General features: G+C 45.9%; 2 protein-coding genes across 2 annotated transcripts; both read right to left on the bottom strand.

The window, feature by feature from the left end:
- Nucleotides 1-4745: 4745 nt before the first annotated feature.
- On the bottom strand, nt 4746-7050 carry LOC125368212 (ral guanine nucleotide dissociation stimulator-like). The gene is made up of 4 exons (XM_048369055.1): nt 6721-7050; nt 5830-5877; nt 5177-5385; nt 4746-4918 (listed from the first exon to the last, which is right to left on the bottom strand). Exons 1-4 carry the CDS (start codon nt 6873-6875, stop codon nt 4746-4748), a joined length of 585 nt encoding a protein of 194 aa, XP_048225012.1. The 5' UTR covers nt 6876-7050.
- A 4345-nt stretch (nt 7051-11395) lies between these two features.
- LOC125368211 (ral guanine nucleotide dissociation stimulator-like) lies at nt 11396-14624 on the bottom strand. Its single transcript, XM_048369054.1, has 5 exons — nt 14250-14624; nt 13351-13398; nt 12702-12910; nt 12275-12443; nt 11396-11528 (listed from the first exon to the last, which is right to left on the bottom strand). The coding sequence occupies exons 1-5, from the start codon at nt 14378-14380 to the stop codon at nt 11396-11398; spliced, it is 690 nt and encodes a 229-aa protein (XP_048225011.1). The 5' UTR covers nt 14381-14624.
- Between the last annotated feature and the right edge of the window lie 4029 nt (nt 14625-18653).

Below are 18653 nucleotides of genomic sequence, written 5' to 3'. Positions count from 1 at the left end.
AGTGAATATGACATTAAATATAATTTCAGTACCAAAAAATGTAGGTGAAGAAAAATCAATGAAATATTCTTTAGTCATTTGTCCTAATTTAGCCTATACTCTGATTTTAGCATACTTTCTTACCTGTTCTTCTGTATAGGTTTTTCTCTTTGTTAGTTATCTTGTGCGTGTTTTTTTTGTTTGTTTGTTTTTGTCAGTCTTGGGGCTTAAACTCAGGACATGAGCACTGTCCCTGGTTTCCTTTTGCTCATGGTAGCACTCTACCACTTGAGCCACAGCACCAATTCTGACTATTTTTACTCATGTGGTACTGAGGAATAGAACACAGGGCTTCATGCATGCTAGGCAAGCACTCTACTGCTATGTTCCCAGCCCTATTTGTAAGTTTTTATGTATAAATATTAAGTTATTCCTGTTACTTCCTATGTTATTATTATTTGTTTATGCACTGTTCTTTGGTCTTGAACTCAGAGCCTGGGCACTGTCCCTGAGTTTCTTTTCCTCACTTCTTGGTTTTGGGTTGTTTCTTAGAGATAACTGTGGATCTTCATATCTCAGTCTCCTGAGTAGCTAAGATTACAGGTATGAGCCCTAAGTACCTGGCTTCTTTCTATGTTATTCACTTTGTATGCCTTTCCCATTTTTGTGTATTAAGAAGCACTAATATTTATATTTTTCAGGCTTTCCAATATCTATAATTTTTTGTGTAGTACATCTTAGTTAGTGAAAACTTCAAAATGGATGTGGGTGAATAGCTTAAATGGCAGAGTCTTTTTTGCCTCACAAGTTCAAGGTCATACAACCACCAAATGGGATTACAAATATTTTGGTGCCAGATGCTAGCGATCAAGTTTGTAATCCTAGGTACTCAAAGTCTTAGATAGGAAAGTTGTGAGAATCTTATCTGTAATGCACTGCCACAAAAGCTGGAAGGAGAGCTGTGACCCAACTGGTGGAGTGCTGGGTATAGCACCCAGACTCTAAGCCCAGGACCAGCACTAAAATAATAGTAGTGGTAGTAGTAGTAGTAAAAATAATATGTTTCCTCTGCACATGTATTCATATAGACACATACAAATATTTTATATTAATTTATATGTAGACTTGTACTTTATTGAACAAACTATGAATATCTTTAAATAACCTCAAAATATGTTGAGCATACATTGAATTTTTGGTGTCTTGTCATTGAATCTAAAATTCAGATGGGATTTATTAGAATAATATATTTTCTGCATTTATTGTTTTGGTCAAATTTATGTTAATAAATATATTATTTAAAAGGTAGTCTAAAAAATAAATAGATCCTCAAATGTTGTTCTAAAAGCTACAACCAGGGGCTGGGAATGTGGCCTACAGGACGCGGAACACCATATACATGAAGCCCTCGGTTCAATTCCTCAGCACCACATATATAGAAAAAAGCCAGAAGTGGCGCTATGGCTCAAGTGGTAGAGTTCTGGCCTTGAGCAAAAAGAAGCCAGGGACAGTGCTCAGGCCCTGGATTCAAGCCCCAGGACTGGCCCTCCCCCCACCCCTCAGTTAAAAAAAGCTGCAATCACTTTGTCTTTCCATTCAAAGACATTCCTTGTGAATTTTTGTGTCTTTGTGTTTTTAACCCTGCATTCTGTTGCATGCATCTGTGATGTCTTATGCAGTCATAGTGTAGCTTTGGGTCTCATGTTTTGTGTTAAGATCTTGAGCATAAACAGTGCAGGACTTGCGTTCAAGTCCAATGACTGGCATAAAAAAAGGTCAAAGATAATATATTAAAGGACAAAGGGCAGGTGCCCGACTGGCCTTGAAGAAAACAGCCTAGGCCCTCGGTTGAGGCCCTACATACAGGGAAGAGAAATAGCAAGAGGGCCTGGCTCTGTCCTCAAAAGTCCTTGGCCATCACTCTGTGGCCCTGGGCGCTGCTTTGCCGCAAATAACCGAGCCCTGTATGGCCGCGGATCTCGCTTGTGCGCCTGCGCAGATGGGAGCGGCCCAGTCCGCAGGCACCCGGCTCCTTCCCGGTTCTGAGCGGCGGCAGCGAAGCCGTGGAGCCGGCAAGGTTAGCGGGGCTGCAGCCTCTGGCCCTGGGGAACCATTGTTGTTGTTCCTTGAGGTGTCCAGAGCGGCAGGGCTTGCGATGTGGGTGCCGACTTGGGGATCCCAGGCCGAGGTTCTGGAGACCCCGGTGGCCCTCGGGGCAGTTCGGGAGGCCCGGGAGCGGTGCTGATGCGAGGCCGCAGTGTCTCCCGCGAACCCCGTGTGTTCGTGGAGGTCGCTGGGCCCTGGGTGCGAGGTGACGCTTGGCGTGGTGAGGGAGCCCAGGTGCTGCTGTTTGCCGCGGTGAAGGGCACAGGGTCAGGACGACCCGCGAAGGACGCAGCTCGAGGCTGGCTGCCTGGCTGCTTGGCTTGGATGCGCATGGCAATGGAGGGGCCGAGAAGAAGCGGGAAAGAAGGGTTTGGGGTTGCCAGAGGGGCTTCATGTTTGTCGTTAACCAGACGGGGCGGGCTGATTTAGGTTGCCATGGTTTCTGAGTGAGGGGGAGGAGGCCTGGGCGCCAGGTCTCAGAGCTACAGTGGGGGCTTCCCGGTTATCTGTGGGAAGCTGTTGGGGGGCCACTTTGTGGAGATCCGGGGATGATGTGAAGGCAGCTTGGGCGTCTGAAGATCCTGTGATATTTGGCTGAATGACAGCTGTCGTGGCCAGGAAGGATGTGAAATCCAGATGGGGTGGCCAGAGGTGCAGCTTAGGCCCGTTTTCTGCTCATGGCTGCTGTTCTGTCACTTGTACCAGAGCTCTGCCTACGGCTTTTTGTGGTTTTTTTGGAGATAAGTATCTTCACGACTCCATCTTCTTAGTACTGAAGAATACAGGCGTGAATCACCAGCACCTCGGCGAACCTCTTTATTAGCGAGTATGGATTTAAGATGTTTTGTTTTCTTATAATCCCATACAGATTTTAGAATGAGCTTCTCAAATGCAGACCAGAAGATGAGGACAATAACTCATGAGTAATCCTAGCCAAAGCCATCCTGGCAAGAAAGTCCATAAGAACCTTACCACCAGTGAAGCATCAGAAGACAGAAATGGACTTGTGGCTAAAACAGGAGATAGCAGCCTGGCCTTGACTTCAAGCCTTTGTGCTATGGCAGGTAAAAAATGAAAGCCCAAGTCAGAATTTTGTGTGAGATGAGTAGGAATATTAAGTTCTTTTTGCAACAGCTTGCTTGTCCATTTAATGGGTCTACTTACCTTTGTTAATTCCTAGCAATTGTGTTGTTGATATGTACATATGAAACCCCTTTTTTTGCCAGTCCTGGGGCTTGAACTCAAGGGCTGAGTACTGTCCTTGGCTTCCTTTTGCTCTAGGCTAGCACTCCACCATTTGAGCCACAGGACCACTTCCAGCTTTTTCTTTCTAGGTGGTGCTGAGGAATCAAACCCTGGCCTTCAAGCATGCTAGGCAAGCACTTTACCACTCAGCCTCATTCCCAGTCCTACATATAAAACATCTTTAGTGCTGGTCCTAGTGTTTGAACTGAGGGCCTATATGCTGTCCTTCAACATTTCTGCGTAAGAGTTACTGTCTATCACTTGAGTGACAGCTGCACTTCTGGCTTTGGGGTAATAATTTGAAGATAAGGGTTGTACAGACTTTCCTGCCGGGACTGGAGGCAGGAGGCTCAGATGTCAGTCCCCCCAGTAGTGACAGTGTTACTGGCATAAGCCACTACTGCTTGGCTGATTCTTTGAGTTTTGCTAAAACAAAAAAAAAAGAATTTCATTTGTGTTCAGAACATATATTTACATTTATAGTCACATACCCGTGGGTGTGTGTGTCTGTGTGTGTCCGTACACGTGCGCTTGCATGTCTGATCTCTCTCACTACATGGGGCTTTCAGGGATTTCCATATGCTATTGAAGTTCTCTAAAGGAAGAACCTGCACTCATTCTGGAGACTGTTTTCCAAGCTTGATCTTTTTGTATTCTAGTCTCCTGAATGGCCAGCATTATTGGAGGGAGGAAACTGGTCGCATCTGACCAGCATCTCATTTCAGAATAGGAAGTGCTGAAATAAAAGTTAAACAAGCCCGATACTACCAGATGTAATAGATTCAGTGACTACAAACAGCATTTTTTATTTCATTAATTAAAAAATTTATGCAAGTCCTGTCCTGAGATCAAGTCTCAGGACTGGCAAAAAAAAAATGAAATTTTTATGGGTATGCAGAAGCAGGAAGATTGTGAGATTCTTAACAGTTTAAGTTGCATATGGAAAACCATAGGGAGAACTTGTTCAAGAATAATATGAAGTAAAGAAACTTGGGTACACTTGGCTTGCACTTATAATCCTAGAGACTCGGGAGGTTGATTATAAAGGTTTGAAGATATCTCTGACAAAACAATCCTAAGGAATCTCTTATTACCCCTGAAGCACCAAAAGCAAAACTTGAGAGGTGGATCTGGTGGTACAGCATTATCTTAACCGTACTTCATTAAGCAAGATCATTAGGCCCTGAATATAAGCCGTAGGACAATCATAGAAAAAACATGCACTTTACTTATTTGGAAAGTTACTTGATATAATATTACATTGCAAATACATATACTGTATTGTGAAAGATACATTCAATAACCCTTCTAAACCTTCACTAAACCACTTTCTACCTTACCCTGCTTTCCTATATCAGATGGGTGAACAAAACTAGCTAGAGGGCCACAGGAGGAGGCAGAAGGTGTTGTGCTCCTTACACAGAGGGCACATACTGCACTACCACGATGTGGGCCACAGAGTCCTGCGGAGGCACCAGGTCTTCTTGTGCGGCAGGTGTAGCAGCGGGTTCCGGTGCCACATCTGCTGCCATCCCGGACCCGTCCTCGGCCTTGACCTCAGGAGCAGGTGCTGTGTGCAGCCCAGGATCTAAGGATGGAAATGGATGCACTGTTAATGGAGGGAGCTGTATAGTTTGAGTTGGGACTGAACCTTGAAGGAGAGTGTAGATGTTCGTGAGTATCTATGCACGCGAGTCTCCATACAAGGCGTAGAAGCTGCCTGACATAGAATCCACAAGGCATCGTGCCTTCCCAGTCAATGGCCAATCAGCACCTAGGATTCTCATCCCATGGGGCACTGGGGGGACTGGTTTCCCTCCATACTCGTATATTCTCAGGTACCTACCTAAGGAATGCTCTCCCTCTTGGTCAGCCTTCTTGCTGTCCTGCTCCTCCAGCTGGGTGAGGAGGAGGTATCCACGCATTACGAGGTCTGAGGAGGGCATGTGGAGCTGCACGTAGGCCATCAACTTGTTCAGGTTGTCCAGGTCCTTGGACTGGCAGAAATCGTCAGGATATCTGTCCAGCCACATGGCGAGCATGGAACACAGGGTGCTATGTACAATTGGATAGGAAGCAGAATGAGAGCCTGCTCTTACCTTCCTGAGCCTCTCCACAGCCTCTTGCTAGGAGAGGTCCCATGTACACACTGCCAATCAAATGTACACACTTGCATGATGCTATGTAGAAGGAGACTCATGTAAGGAGAAGGGCCTGTTCCGTTTCCCTGTGGCACCCATTGGAGGCTGCTTCTCATTAATTCTTGCTAGGATTGAATAGGATAGGATTGTTTCTCCATGGGCTGTCCAGCCCACAGACTGTCTTCTCCTCCCTGGTAGAACCAGGACACCCCTTTCATAGCTTTTTATGCAATTACATAAAGCCTCAGTCCCCATCAACCGTCCTGTGCTAAGTGGAATTGCGCACATTTCATCCCAATCCCTAATATTTAGCCAGTGTTCAAAGACAGCCCTTCCCTTTGTCCCAAATTCCACTCACTTCTTTACTTGCTCATCCTCCTCACTGTTAGGTTGGAAATGTGCATACCTATGGGAAGAGAGGAGGAAGTCATGTGTTCACCGTCCTGTTTTTCTGATCTCTCCTGTTGCCTAGGTTGGCTGGCTCAATCCACTATCTGAATGTGGAGATTTATGAGCACAGTTCCCTGAATTTCACACTAAGGACTTGGAATGTGCCTTTCCATAGTGCGTGCTTCACATGCTTGTGCAGTGATGCTTCCCTGGTGGCTCAGTAGACATGGGGCCCTCAGTCCACCCATACTGTATACCCTTTGTTTAGCTACAGTTCTTTCTCTCTCTGTCTCTGTCTCTCTCTCTCTCTCTCTTTTCCTGTCTTTCTCTCTCTTCCTCTCTCGCCCCCCCCCCCTTTTTTTTTTTTTTTGGCCTGTCCTGGGGTTTGGACATAGGTCCTGATCACTGTGCCTGGCTATGTTTTGCTCAAGGCTAGCACTCTGCCACTTGAACCACAGCGCCACTTCTGGCTTTTTCTGTATAGGTGGTACTGAGGAATCAAACCTAGGGCTCAGGTATGTGTGGCAAGCACTCGACCATTAGACCATATTCCCAGCCTCTGGGTACCATTCTTTGGGGGCCTTGTAGATTGCTTTGGGATCTTTGCTAACTTAAGGAAAGTGTATCAGAGCAGTTCAAACACATGATCCCTAGTGTCCTGTGTCTAAGGAATTCAAACGTCCTTATCAAGGGACCCATTATCCTGAGCCAACCCACTTCAAAGGAGCAAGCTTGGGAAGGCACTGCCTGGTCTTACCAGACTTTTGGTTGAGAACATCAATTTTAAACAAACTGCTGGTTAGAATATTTTCCAGTCAGGAAGGTAGTGCTATCACTTTGATTTGTAGAGGGCACTTACCTATTAAAAAGAAGGTCCAACACTTGCCCAGTTGTGGTAAACCTTCTGTAAGTCAACAGGAAGGCTGGCACAAAGAAGGGATCCTCCTTCTGGTGGAGAGGTACCAGGAGGTTGACCATCTTCTCCAGCATGCCTGGCTCCAGGGTGCCTACCATACGGGGCTCATCCTGGGTTGCGGCTGTCTCCTTTTCCTCCTGATCAAGGAGAGGGAGTTTAAGATGGGGATGGGAGCCCACTTCAGATTGACTCAGGGTGATCAAGTGAAGTGAACACTACACAGAATTAGTATTAACAGGAAACCTACTAATTGAGGAGGATTCTAGAGGTGGCTGGGATGGCAGTTAGGTAATTTACCTTGTCAGAGTTCATTTGCTGTGGCACAGCATTTGTAGCATTTGTGGCATTTGTGTGCCTATTGAAAAATGACCTGAGGCGCTGGAGTCGGGGGTGAGCACTGACCCAGCGACCACTCCGAGATTTCCTGAGACCTGAGTACCTGGATCTTGGCAAACAGCAGGAGAACATCCTGGCTCTTCGAGATTGCTAGCCAAGTGAGCTGGCTGCTGTTGATCTGGAATGTTGTTGCCTGGCTACCAGGATTCCATGTTCGGTTGGCCCCATCCTTAAAGACGTAGGGTCACTTCCCCAGTACTCCTTACCTGAGCCCCTTCCTCACACGAGACCGCAAAGCACTCAACGGCTGCTGAGATCACCCCTCCCTCATCACCATGTCCACCTCTGGTCATAGTTCACAGCACTTCTTGTCCCGTCTCAGCATTTTCTGTCCGGCCTGGCTTTTAGGCAGGGTCTCAGTTCAAAGGAGACAGAATGCTCTTTTCTTACCATTTGGATGATCCATGCCAGGTCCTTGTGGGTGTCATGATCCTCTTGTCACCCCCGTTGTTTCCTTGTCTTTATTTTAATATGTGTCCTAAGGTATTAATAGGTGTCTGCACCCTTCGGTGCTGGTTTTACCTGAGTTGGGGTGTTAGGGCGGCTTGTAGGAAGAAGGACCCAACTGGAAAGGAACTCAGCAAGGCAGAGTTTACTTGTGCGGAGGGGTAGATGGGACATCACCTCCAAATCTGGCAAGCATGCAGAGATCAGGCAGGTTGCTCCCTTCTTATCCCTAACTCAGCAGACCCTGCCTCTCTGCCGTGAACCAGGCTGAGCTCAGGTTCTCAATGTGTAAGAGCATTTGATTTAATGAAGAGGATATTCCTAAATTTCAAGGGGTTTGTAGCATTATATCTGCATTCAAATCCCAGGAAGGAAAAGAATATAACTGAAATGCTTTGCACAAGGCCCGAGCCACCTGTTGAGATGAGCAACTTTCAGAAGAATGATTCTTACAAGATTGTTGGAAAGGAAGCAGAGTACTTTGATAGGAAAGATACTTTTCTCTCACTGTGAAGTCCTTTGCCTGGTGTCAACTCTAGCTAATTTTAAGAGAGGAAAATGAAAGGAAATGTTTGAGGACAAATGATTATAGAGAGATGCAAACCCAAACTTGGACACATGTGCAAATGACTCGCTACCAAGTTAAAGTTCACTATGTGCCTTCATGATCACATAATTCATTTCAATATCACACAATTGAGTTTACCACTCATCCCATACATAATGTACATTCCAAATATGAGAAAAATAACTTTGTCAACTTCAATTTTGCATATGAAAATACATTGCACACTGTGAAGAATTTCATATGGAGAAATGCTGTTTCTTGCTGACAGTTGACTTCACTTCATTTTGGTGTTTGCTTTTGTAATGTGTTGGTCCTTGGGCTCGCATTCTCGCCTGGATGCTGTCCCTGATGTTTTTGTCTCAAGGCAAGTGTCCTGGGACATAAGTCAAAGATCCACTTCTTTCTTTGGTAATTTATTAGAGATAAGGTACTCAGGGACTTAACTGCGGTACAGTGGCCTTGAGCTCTGATGTTTAGGTCTGAGACTTCTAAGTAGGTAGTATTATAGGTGTGAGTCCCTGCTGCACAATGCATTTGGTTTTATGACATACTATCTTCTAGTACATACCACTTATAGACATCAACCTAAAGTTTTCTAGGAAGATAGTAATGTGTCACTTAAGTGACATAATCAAGGGATATTTCCGTATATTTTGGTTAATTTTTATTTTAAAGAAGTAAACATTTCTTGCACTGTAGATGCCTTGCTATCCTTCATCAGCACAGATGGGTTGATTTGGCAGAGTTTAGGCAGCTCCAGGTGGATATTGCCTGCCAGTGACACAAAGGTTACTTCCTGCCTTTCTAACTGGGTGCTTTTCTATGTCAGATGGGCGACCAGAACCAGCTGGAGGCCCACAGGAGGCAGAAGGTGTTGTGCTCCTTACACAGAGGACACATACTGCACTACCACGATGTGGGGCACAGAGTCCTGTGGAGGCACCAGGTCTTCTTGTGCGGCAGGTGAAGCAGCGGGTTCCAGTGCCACATCTGCTGCCATCCCGGACCCGTCCTCGGCCTTGACCTCAGGAGCAGGTGCTGTGTGCAGCCCCAGATCTAAGGTTGGAAATGGATGCACTGTTAATGGAGAGAACTCTAGAAACTGAGTTGAGACTGAACCTTTAATGAGAGTGTAGATGTTCATAGTGAGTGCCAATGCCTGACAGTCTCCAAACCTAGAGTAGATTCTGTCTCCTAAAATACGCACAACAGGACATCTTCCCTGACCAGGTTTTATGCTGGTGACTGGCCAGTACCTCAGGTCCCCTGTCACCCATTCTGGGACCACAGCCACCTGTAAATTGACCCCACACCCACCTACTCATAATCACTTCAGATAACCCTAGCAGCCTGACAGTCTCCATTAAATCCCATCTACCCACCCAGCCTCAGTTTTCCTGTCACTCCTAAATATTCCCTCAGATACTGCCACTGCTATCTCCATGTTGCACCCAGCAGGTCCAGGTAGGCATCTGATGGATTTCCTTCAGATCAGTCACCTGGGCAGATATCCCCCACACCCATTCACAACTGCCCTGGGATTGGGTCGTAGTATCCTCCCTCTTCCCCACCAGGCACCAGGTACCACACAGTAATTGTCCCCAATCTCAAGGACAGTTATAAGTATGCACCATTTGACCAGGACCATGTGGCGGGCGTGTAAGAGTTTCAAACTGGCATCACCAGACCATCCCACTTCCTCGATCTAGTCTCCATCACGAATTGGATTTTTATTTTCTGGTAGATTGTGGGGCTTGAACTCTTCAGCTCAAGGCTAGCACTCGACTTTGGTTTTCTGATGGTTAATTGGAGATATGTGTCCTAGAGTTTCCTGCCCAGGCTGGCTTTGAATTGCAATGCTCAGATCTCAGCCTCCTGAGTAGATTGGATTAAAGGGATGAGCCAGACAGAATAGGACTCGTTAAGTTTTGTATACAAATCAAAAGCATGCCTTAAGGGCGATATAAAAGCAAAAACTACTGAAAGGAAATGTGGTTCTTAAAATCAGTATTACTGGGGACACATCGCTGAGGCTGCAGCTATAACCACTAACCCCGAAATGGAAAGAAAAGGCTATATATGATTTCACTCTCATGTGCCCTTCGAAACTTTACCTTGTGGGCCACCTATTCCATCGCGGGCCAGTCTTGAGGTTACTTACAGCAGTGGAAAATCTGGGTTCAAGAGGTAGGATGGTAGCCATGAAGCAATAAGAAGCCAGGGACAGTGCTCAGATCCTGAGATCCAAGCCCCAGCACTGGCAAAAACAAAAGGAATTATATCTTCCATAACAGTAGAGGTCTTGCTTTCAAAATCTCACGTCTTCTTTTCTGTATGCCGTTTTGCCTGTTTTTCTTGTTTGTTTGTTTTGTTTTTTGGTGTATGTGCATATTGTGGGCCTTGAACTTATGGCCTGTGTGCTTTTCCTGAACTTCTTTTGCTCAGGGCTAGTGCTGTACAACTAGAGCCACAGCTCCACTACCATCTATGTACTAGAGCCACAGCTCCACTACCATCTATGTTGTTGTTGTTGTTGTTTTGTAGATTATTAGATATTAAGTGCCAAGGCATGTTTGGACTTGATATCGTTGGATCTCAGTATCTACAACTACAGGCACGATCCACTGATGTCTGGCTCCATTCGTGTTTTCTTAATATTTTACCAATCGTGAGGTTTGATCTCTGGACGTAGCCCATGGTACTGAAATTCTCTGCAAGTTGAGCCATGTCCTCATTCACCCAACATGCAGCTACACTCATCTAATAATGTGCATGACTATTTCATTAGGTTCACCCCTGTCATCCTCATCTACCTGAAAATAGAATTGACATGTATAGAAATCATTTGTCACCGATGTCCATTGAGTGCACCAATCCAATAGTGTTCTCATTTACAAGGCATCTAAGTTAACCTCTTCGGCAGAAAATGTCCAGCCCACGTGGATTCTTCCTAGTGGGAGAGATAGCATCTCATCTGCCAGGATGGCAGGAGTCAGAGTCCATTTAGTAGTGACGATTAATGAATGACACCGGATGAAGTTCCAGGCCCTTCTCATAAGCACACACGCAGAAATCCTACTCTCCCTATTGGCAGCCTTAAAAAATCCTCCTGAATATTTTTCCTTGACTATGGTGATCTTTGGGGAAAATGCTAGTAAACATGAAAAAGAAATCAAAACTATGAAATTTGACGCTCTGTTTTTATAATCAACAGAATTTATAGTTATTTTCCTTGACACTTTCAATGATGTATTTGCACAATGCAGTCAGGTTGTGTTTAATGTAGAGTTGATTGTGAACAAGTACACAATCACTACTGATAAGGTCTTCACATATCGTCCTGAAGAGGGCAGTTGTCAACCCCAATTTATAGATGAATAAAACCAGGCACAGGCAGGACACCATTCTTGGCCGTAGGGCTTGTGGTCTGATGCATCCCGAGTCCCGAACTATTAGGGGCCCAGTATTAGCACATGGTAGTATCTATTGCCAGATTCCTTGCCACAGCCTATATTGCCAGATTCCTTGCCACAGCCTAGGGATTCACTGTCCCTGCAAGTCCACCAGCTTCTCTCACTTCCTCCAGTTTAGGTTTTCTTCTACTTGGGAATCATGTGCTCTATTAGAAGATTGTATACATAGACAAAGTTGTTGTATGAAGTGGACAGTAGATTTACTACCTTAAAATTGCACATTGCAGAATGAAAAAACAGTGAAATTTTATTAAAATCAGTAATTAAAATAATTTCCCCATACTGAAAAAAACAACAACAAAAGTGATACATAATTCCCCTGGGTAAGAAAAGAATGTGAAGGAAGTTGCGGTCAGGTGGACAGTAGGAGGACAGTGGGAGGTGCACCAGTGGCTCAACGCCACAGCAGAGAGATCCTGGGCTGCAGATGCACTGTGGACACTTTCCTGTCCTTCAGCAGGACAGCTGTGTTGACTTGACAGAGTATAGGCAGCTCCAGGTGGGTATTGCTGCCAGTGACAGGAATGTTACCTCCCAGGATGGTTTGTATTTCAGGTGGGTGACCAGGACCAGCTGGAGGCCCGCAGGCGGAAGAAGGTGTTGTGCTCCTTACACAGAGGGCACATACTGCACTACCACGATGTGGGGCACAGAGTCCTGTGGAGGCACCAGGTCTTCTTGTGCGGCAGGTGAAGCAGCGGGTTCCGGTGCCACATCTGCTGCCATCCCGGACCCGTCCTCGGCCTTGACCTCAGGAGCAGGTGCTGTGTGCAGCCCAGGATCTAAGGATGGAAATGGATGCACTGTTAATGGAGGGAGCTGTATAGTTTGAGTTGGGACTGAACCTTGAAGGAGAGTGTAGATGTTCGTGAGTATCTATGCACGCGAGTCTCCATACAACGTGTAGATGCTGTCTGACATAGAATCCACAAGGCATCGTGCCTTCCCAGTCAATGGCCAATCAGCACCTAGGATTCTCATCCCATGGGGCACTGGGGGGACTGGTTTCCCTCCATACTCACATATTCTCGGGTACCTACCTAAGGAATGCTCTCCGTCTTGGTCAGCCTTCTTGCTGTCCTGCTCCTCCAGCTGGGTGAGGAGGAGGTATCCACGCATTACGAGGTCTGAGGAGGGCATGTGGAGCTGCACGTAGGCCATCAACTTGTTCAGGTTGTCCAGGTCCTTGGACTGGCAGAAATCGTCAGGATATCTGTCCAGCCACATGGCGAGCATGGAACACAGGGTGCTATGTACAATTGGATAGGAAGCAGAATGAGAGCCTGCTCTTACCTTCCTGAGCCTCTCCACAGCCTCTTGCTAGGAGAGGTCCCATGTACACACTGCCAATCAAATGTACACACTTGCATGATGCTATGTAGAAGGAGACTCATGTAAGGAGAAGGGCCTGTTCCGTTTCCCTGTGGCACCCATTGGAGGCTGCTTCTCATTCTTGCTAGGATTGAATAGGATAGGATTGTTTCTCCATGGGCTGTCCAGCCCACAGACTGTCTTCTCCTCCCTGGTAGAACCAGGACACCTCTTTCATAGCTTTTTATGCAATTACATAAAGCCTCAGTCCCCATCAACCGTCCTGTGCTAAGTGGAATTGCGCACATTTCATCCCAATCCCTAATATTTAGCCAGTGTTCAAAGACAGCCCTTCCCTTTGTCCCAAATTCCACTCACTTCTTTACTTGCTCATCCTCCTCACTGTTAGGTTGGAAATGTGCATACCTATGGGAAGAGAGGAGCAAGTCATGTGTTCACCGTCCTGTTTTTCTGATCTCTCCTGTTGCCTAGGTTGGCTGGCTCAATCCACTATCTGAATGTGGAGATTTATGAGCACAGTTCCCTGAATTTCACACTAAGGACTTGGAATGTGCCTTTCCATAGTGCGTGCTTCACATGCTTGTGCAGTGATGCTTCCCTGGTGGCTCAGTAGACATGGGGCCCTCAGTCTACCCATACTGTATACCCTTTGTTTAGCTACAGTTCTTTCTCTCTCTGTCTCTGTCTCTCTCTCTCTCTCTCTCTCTTTTCCTGTCTTTCTCTCTCTTCCTCCCTCGCCCCTTTTTTTTTTTTTTTTTTTTTTTTTTGGCCTGTCCTGGGGTTTGGACATAGGTCCTGATCACTGTGCCTGGCTATGTTTTGCTCAAGGCTAGCACTCTGCCACTTGAACCACAGCGCCACTTCTGGCTTTTTCTGTATAGGTGGTACTGAGGAATCAAACCTAGGGCTCAGGTATGTGTGGCAAGCACTCGACCATTAGACCATATTCCCAGCCTCTGGGTACCATTCTTTGCGGGCCTTGTAGATTGCTTTGGGATCTTTGCTAACTTAAGGAAAGTGTATCAGAGCAGTTCAAATACATGATCCCTAGTGTCCTGTGTCTAAGGAATTCAAACGTCCTTATCAAGGGACCCATTATCCTGAGCCAACCCACTTCAAAGGAGCAAGCTTGGGAAGGCACTGCCTGGTCTTACCAGACTTTTGGTTGAGAACATCAATTTTAAACAAACTGCTGGTTAGAATATTTTCCAGTCAGGAAGGTAGTGCTATCACTTTGATTTGTAGAGGGCACTTACCTATTAAAAAGAAGGTCCAACACTTGCCCAGTTGTGGTAAACCTTCTGTAAGTCAACAGGAAGGCTGGCACAAAGAAGGGATCCTCCTTCTGGTGGAGAGGTACCAGGAGGTTGACCATCTTCTCCAGCATGCCTGGCTCCAGGGTGCTCACCCTACGGGGCTCATCCTGGGTTGCGGCTGTCTCCTTTTCCTCCTGATCAAGGAGAGGGAGTTTAAGATGGGGATAGGAGCCCACTTCAGATTGACTCAGGGTGATCAAGTGAAGTGAACACTACACAGAATTAGTATTAACAGGAAACCTACTAATTGAGGAGGATTCTAGAGGTGGCTGGGATGGCAGTTAGGTAATTTACCTTGTCAGAGTTCATTTGCTGTGGCACAGCATTTGTGGCATTTGTGGCATTTGTGTGCCTATTGAAAAATGACCTGAGGCGCTGGAGTCGGGGGTGAGCACTGACCCAGCGACCACTCCGAGATTTCCTGAGGCCTGAGTACCTGGATCTTGGCAAACAGCAGGAGAACATCCTGGCTCTTCGAGATTGCTAGCCAAGTGAGCTGGCTGCTGTTGATCTGGAATGTTGTTGCCTGGCTACCAGGATTCCATGTTCGGTTGGCCCCATCCTTAAAGACGTAGGGTCACTTCCCCAGTACTCCTTACCTGAGCCCCTTCCTCACAGGAGACCGCAAAGCACTCAACGGCTGCTGAGATCACCCCTCCCTCATCACCATGTCCACCTCTGGTCATAGTTCACAGCACTTCTTGTCCCGTCTCAGCATTTTCTGTCCGGCCTGACTTTTAGGCAGGGTCTCAGTTCAAAGGAGACAGAATGCTCTTTTCTTACCATTTGGATGATCCATGCCAAGTCCTTGTGGGCGTCATGATCCTCTTGTCACCCCCGTTGTTTCCTTGTCTTTATTTTAATATGTGTCCTAAGGTATTAATAGGTGTCTGCACCCTTCGGTGCTGGTTTTACCTGAGTTGGGGTGTTAGGGCGGCTTGTAGGAAGAAGGACCCAACTGGAAAGGAACTCAGCAAGGCAGAGTTTACTTGTGCGGAGGGGTGGATGGGACATCACCTCCAAATCTGGCAAGCATGCAGAGATCAGGCAGGTGGTGCTCCCTTCTTATCCCTAACTCAGCAGACCCTGCCTCTCTGCCGTGAACCAGGCTGAGCTCAGGTTCTCAATGTGTAAGAGCATTTGATTTAATGAAGAGGATATTCCTAAATTTCAAGGGGTTTGTAGCATTATATCTGCATTCAAATCCCAGGAAGGAAAAGAATATAACTGAAATGCTTTGCACAAGGCCCGAGCCACCTGTTGAGATGAGCAACTTTCAGAAGAATGATTCTTACAAGATTGTTAGAAAGGAAGCAGAGTACTTGGATAGGAAAGATACTTTTCTCTCACTGTGAAGTCCTTTGCCTGGTGTCAACTCTAGCTAATTTTAAGAGAGGAAAATGAAAGGAAATGTTTGAGGACAAATGATTATAGAGAGATGCAAACCCAAACTTGGACACATGTGCAAATGACTCGCTACCAAGTTAAAGTTCACTATGTGCCTTCATGATCACATAATTCATTTCAATATCACACAATTGAGTTTACCACTCATCCCATACATAATGTACATTCCAAATATGAGAAAAATAACTTTGTCAACTTCAATTTTGCATATGAAAATACATTGCACACTGTGAAGAATTTCATATGGAGAAATGCTGTTTCTTGCTGACAGTTGACTTCACTTCATTTTGGTGTTTGCTTTTGTAATGTGTTGGTCCTTGGGCTCGCATTCTCGCCTGGATGCTGTCCCTGATGTTTTTGTCTCAAGGCAAGTGTCCTGGGACATAAGTCAAAGATCCACTTCTTTCTTTGGTAATTTATTAGAGATAAGGTACTCAGGGACTTAACTGCGGTACAGTGGCCTTGAGCTCTGATGTTTAGGTCTGAGACTTCTAAGTAGGTAGTATTATAGGTGTGAGTCCCTGCTGCACAATGCATTTGGTTTTATGACATACTATCTTCTAGTACATACCACTTATAGACATCAACCTAAAGTTTTCTAGGAAGATAGTAATGTGTCACTTAAGTGACATAATCAAGGGATATTTCCGTATATTTTGGTTAATTTTTATTTTAAAGAAGTAAACATTTCTTGCACTGTAGATGCCTTGCTATCCTTCATCAGCACAGATGGGTTGATTTGGCAGAGTTTAGGCAGCTCCAGGTGGATATTGCCTGCCAGTGACACAAAGGTTACTTCCTGCCTTTCTAACTGGGTGCTTTTCTATGTCAGATGGGCGACCAGAACCAGCTGGAGGCCCACAGGAGGCAGAAGGTGTTGTGCTCCTTACACAGAGGACACATACTGCACTACCACGATGTGGGGCACAGAGTCCTGTGGAGGCACCAGGTCTTCTTGTGCGGCAGGTGAAGCAGCGGGTTCCAGTGCCACATCTGCTGCCATCCCGGACCCGTCCTCGGCCTTGACCTCAGGAGCAGGTGCTGTGTGCAGCCCCAGATCTAAGGTTGGAAATGGATGCACTGTTAATGGAGAGAACTCTAGAAACTGAGTTGAGACTGAACCTTTAATGAGAGTGTAGATGTTCATAGTGAGTGCCAATGCCTGACAGTCTCCAAACCTAGAGTAGATTCTGTCTCCTAAAATACGCACAACAGGACATCTTCCCTGACCGGGTTTTATGCTGGTGACTGGCCAGTACCTCAGGTCCCCTGTCACCCATTCTGGGACCACAGCCACCTGTAAATTGACCCCACACCCACCTACTCATAATCACTTCAGATAACCCTAGCAGCCTGACAGTCTCCATTAAATCCCATCTACCCACCCAGCCTCAGTTTTCCTGTCACTCCTAAATATTCCCTCAGATACTGCCACTGCTATCTCCATGTTGCACCCAGCAGGTCCAGGTAGGCATCTGATGGATTTCCTTCAGATCAGTCACCTGGGCAGATATCCCCCACACCCATTCACAACTGCCCTGGGATTGGGTCGTAGTATCCTCCCTCTTCCCCACCAGGCACCAGGTACCACACAGTAATTGTCCCCAATCTCAAGGACAGTTATAAGTATGCACCATTTGACCAGGACCATGTGGCGGGCGTGTAAGAGTTTCAAACTGGCATCACCAGACCATCCCACTTCCTCGATCTAGTCTCCATCACGAATTGGATTTTTATTTTCTGGTAGATTGTGGGGCTTGAACTCTTCAGCTCAAGGCTAGCACTCGACTTTGGTTTTCTGATGGTTAATTGGAGATATGTGTCCTAGAGTTTCCTGCCCAGGCTGGCTTTGAATTGCAATGCTCAGATCTCAGCCTCCTGAGTAGATTGGATTAAAGGGATGAGCCAGACAGAATAGGACTCGTTAAGTTTTGTATACAAATCAAAAGCATGCCTTAAGGGCGATATAAAAGCAAAAACTACTGAAAGGAAATGTGGTTCTTAAAATCAGTATTACTGGGGACACATCGCTGAGGCTGCAGCTATAACCACTAACCCCGAAATGGAAAGAAAAGGCTATATATGATTTCACTCTCATGTGCCCTTCGAAACTTTACCTTGTGGGCCACCTATTCCATCGCGGGCCAGTCTTGAGGTTACTTACAGCAGTGGAAAATCTGGGTTCAAGAGGTAGGATGGTAGCCATGAAGCAATAAGAAGCCAGGGACAGTGCTCAGATCCTGAGATCCAAGCCCCAGCACTGGCAAAAACAAAAGGAATTATATCTTCCATAACAGTAGAGGTCTTGCTTTCAAAATCTCACGTCTTCTTTTCTGTATGCCGTTTTGCCTGTTTTTCTTGTTTGTTTGTTTTGTTTTTTGGTGTATGTGCATATTGTGGGCCTTGAACTTATGGCCTGTGTGCTTTTCCTGAACTTCTTTTGCTCAGGGCTAGTGCTGTACAACTAGAGCCACAGCTCCACTACCATCTATGTACTAGAGCCACAGCTCCACTACCATCTATGTTGTTGTTGTTGTTGTTTTGTAGATTATTAGATATTAAGTGCCAAGGCATGTTTGGACTTGATATCGTTGGATCTCAGTATCTACAACTACAGGCACGATCCACTGATGTCTGGCTCCATTCGTGTTTTCTTAATATTTTACCAATCGTGAGGTTTGATCTCTGGACGTAGCCCATGGTACTGAAATTCTCTGCAAGTTGAGCCATGTCCTCATTCACCCAACATGCAGCTACACTCATCTAATAATGTGCATGACTATTTCATTAGGTTCACCCCTGTCATCCTCATCTACCTGAAAATAGAATTGACATGTATAGAAATCATTTGTCACCGATGTCCATTGAGTGCACCAATCCAATAGTGTTCTCATTTACAAGGCATCTAAGTTAACCTCTTCGGCAGAAAATGTCCAG

The sequence above is a fragment of the Perognathus longimembris genome, chromosome 20, assembly GCF_023159225.1.
Source record: "Perognathus longimembris pacificus isolate PPM17 chromosome 20, ASM2315922v1, whole genome shotgun sequence".
Lineage (NCBI taxonomy): Eukaryota > Metazoa > Chordata > Mammalia > Rodentia > Heteromyidae > Perognathus > Perognathus longimembris.
This window is presented reverse-complemented; position numbering and strand designations above follow the sequence as displayed.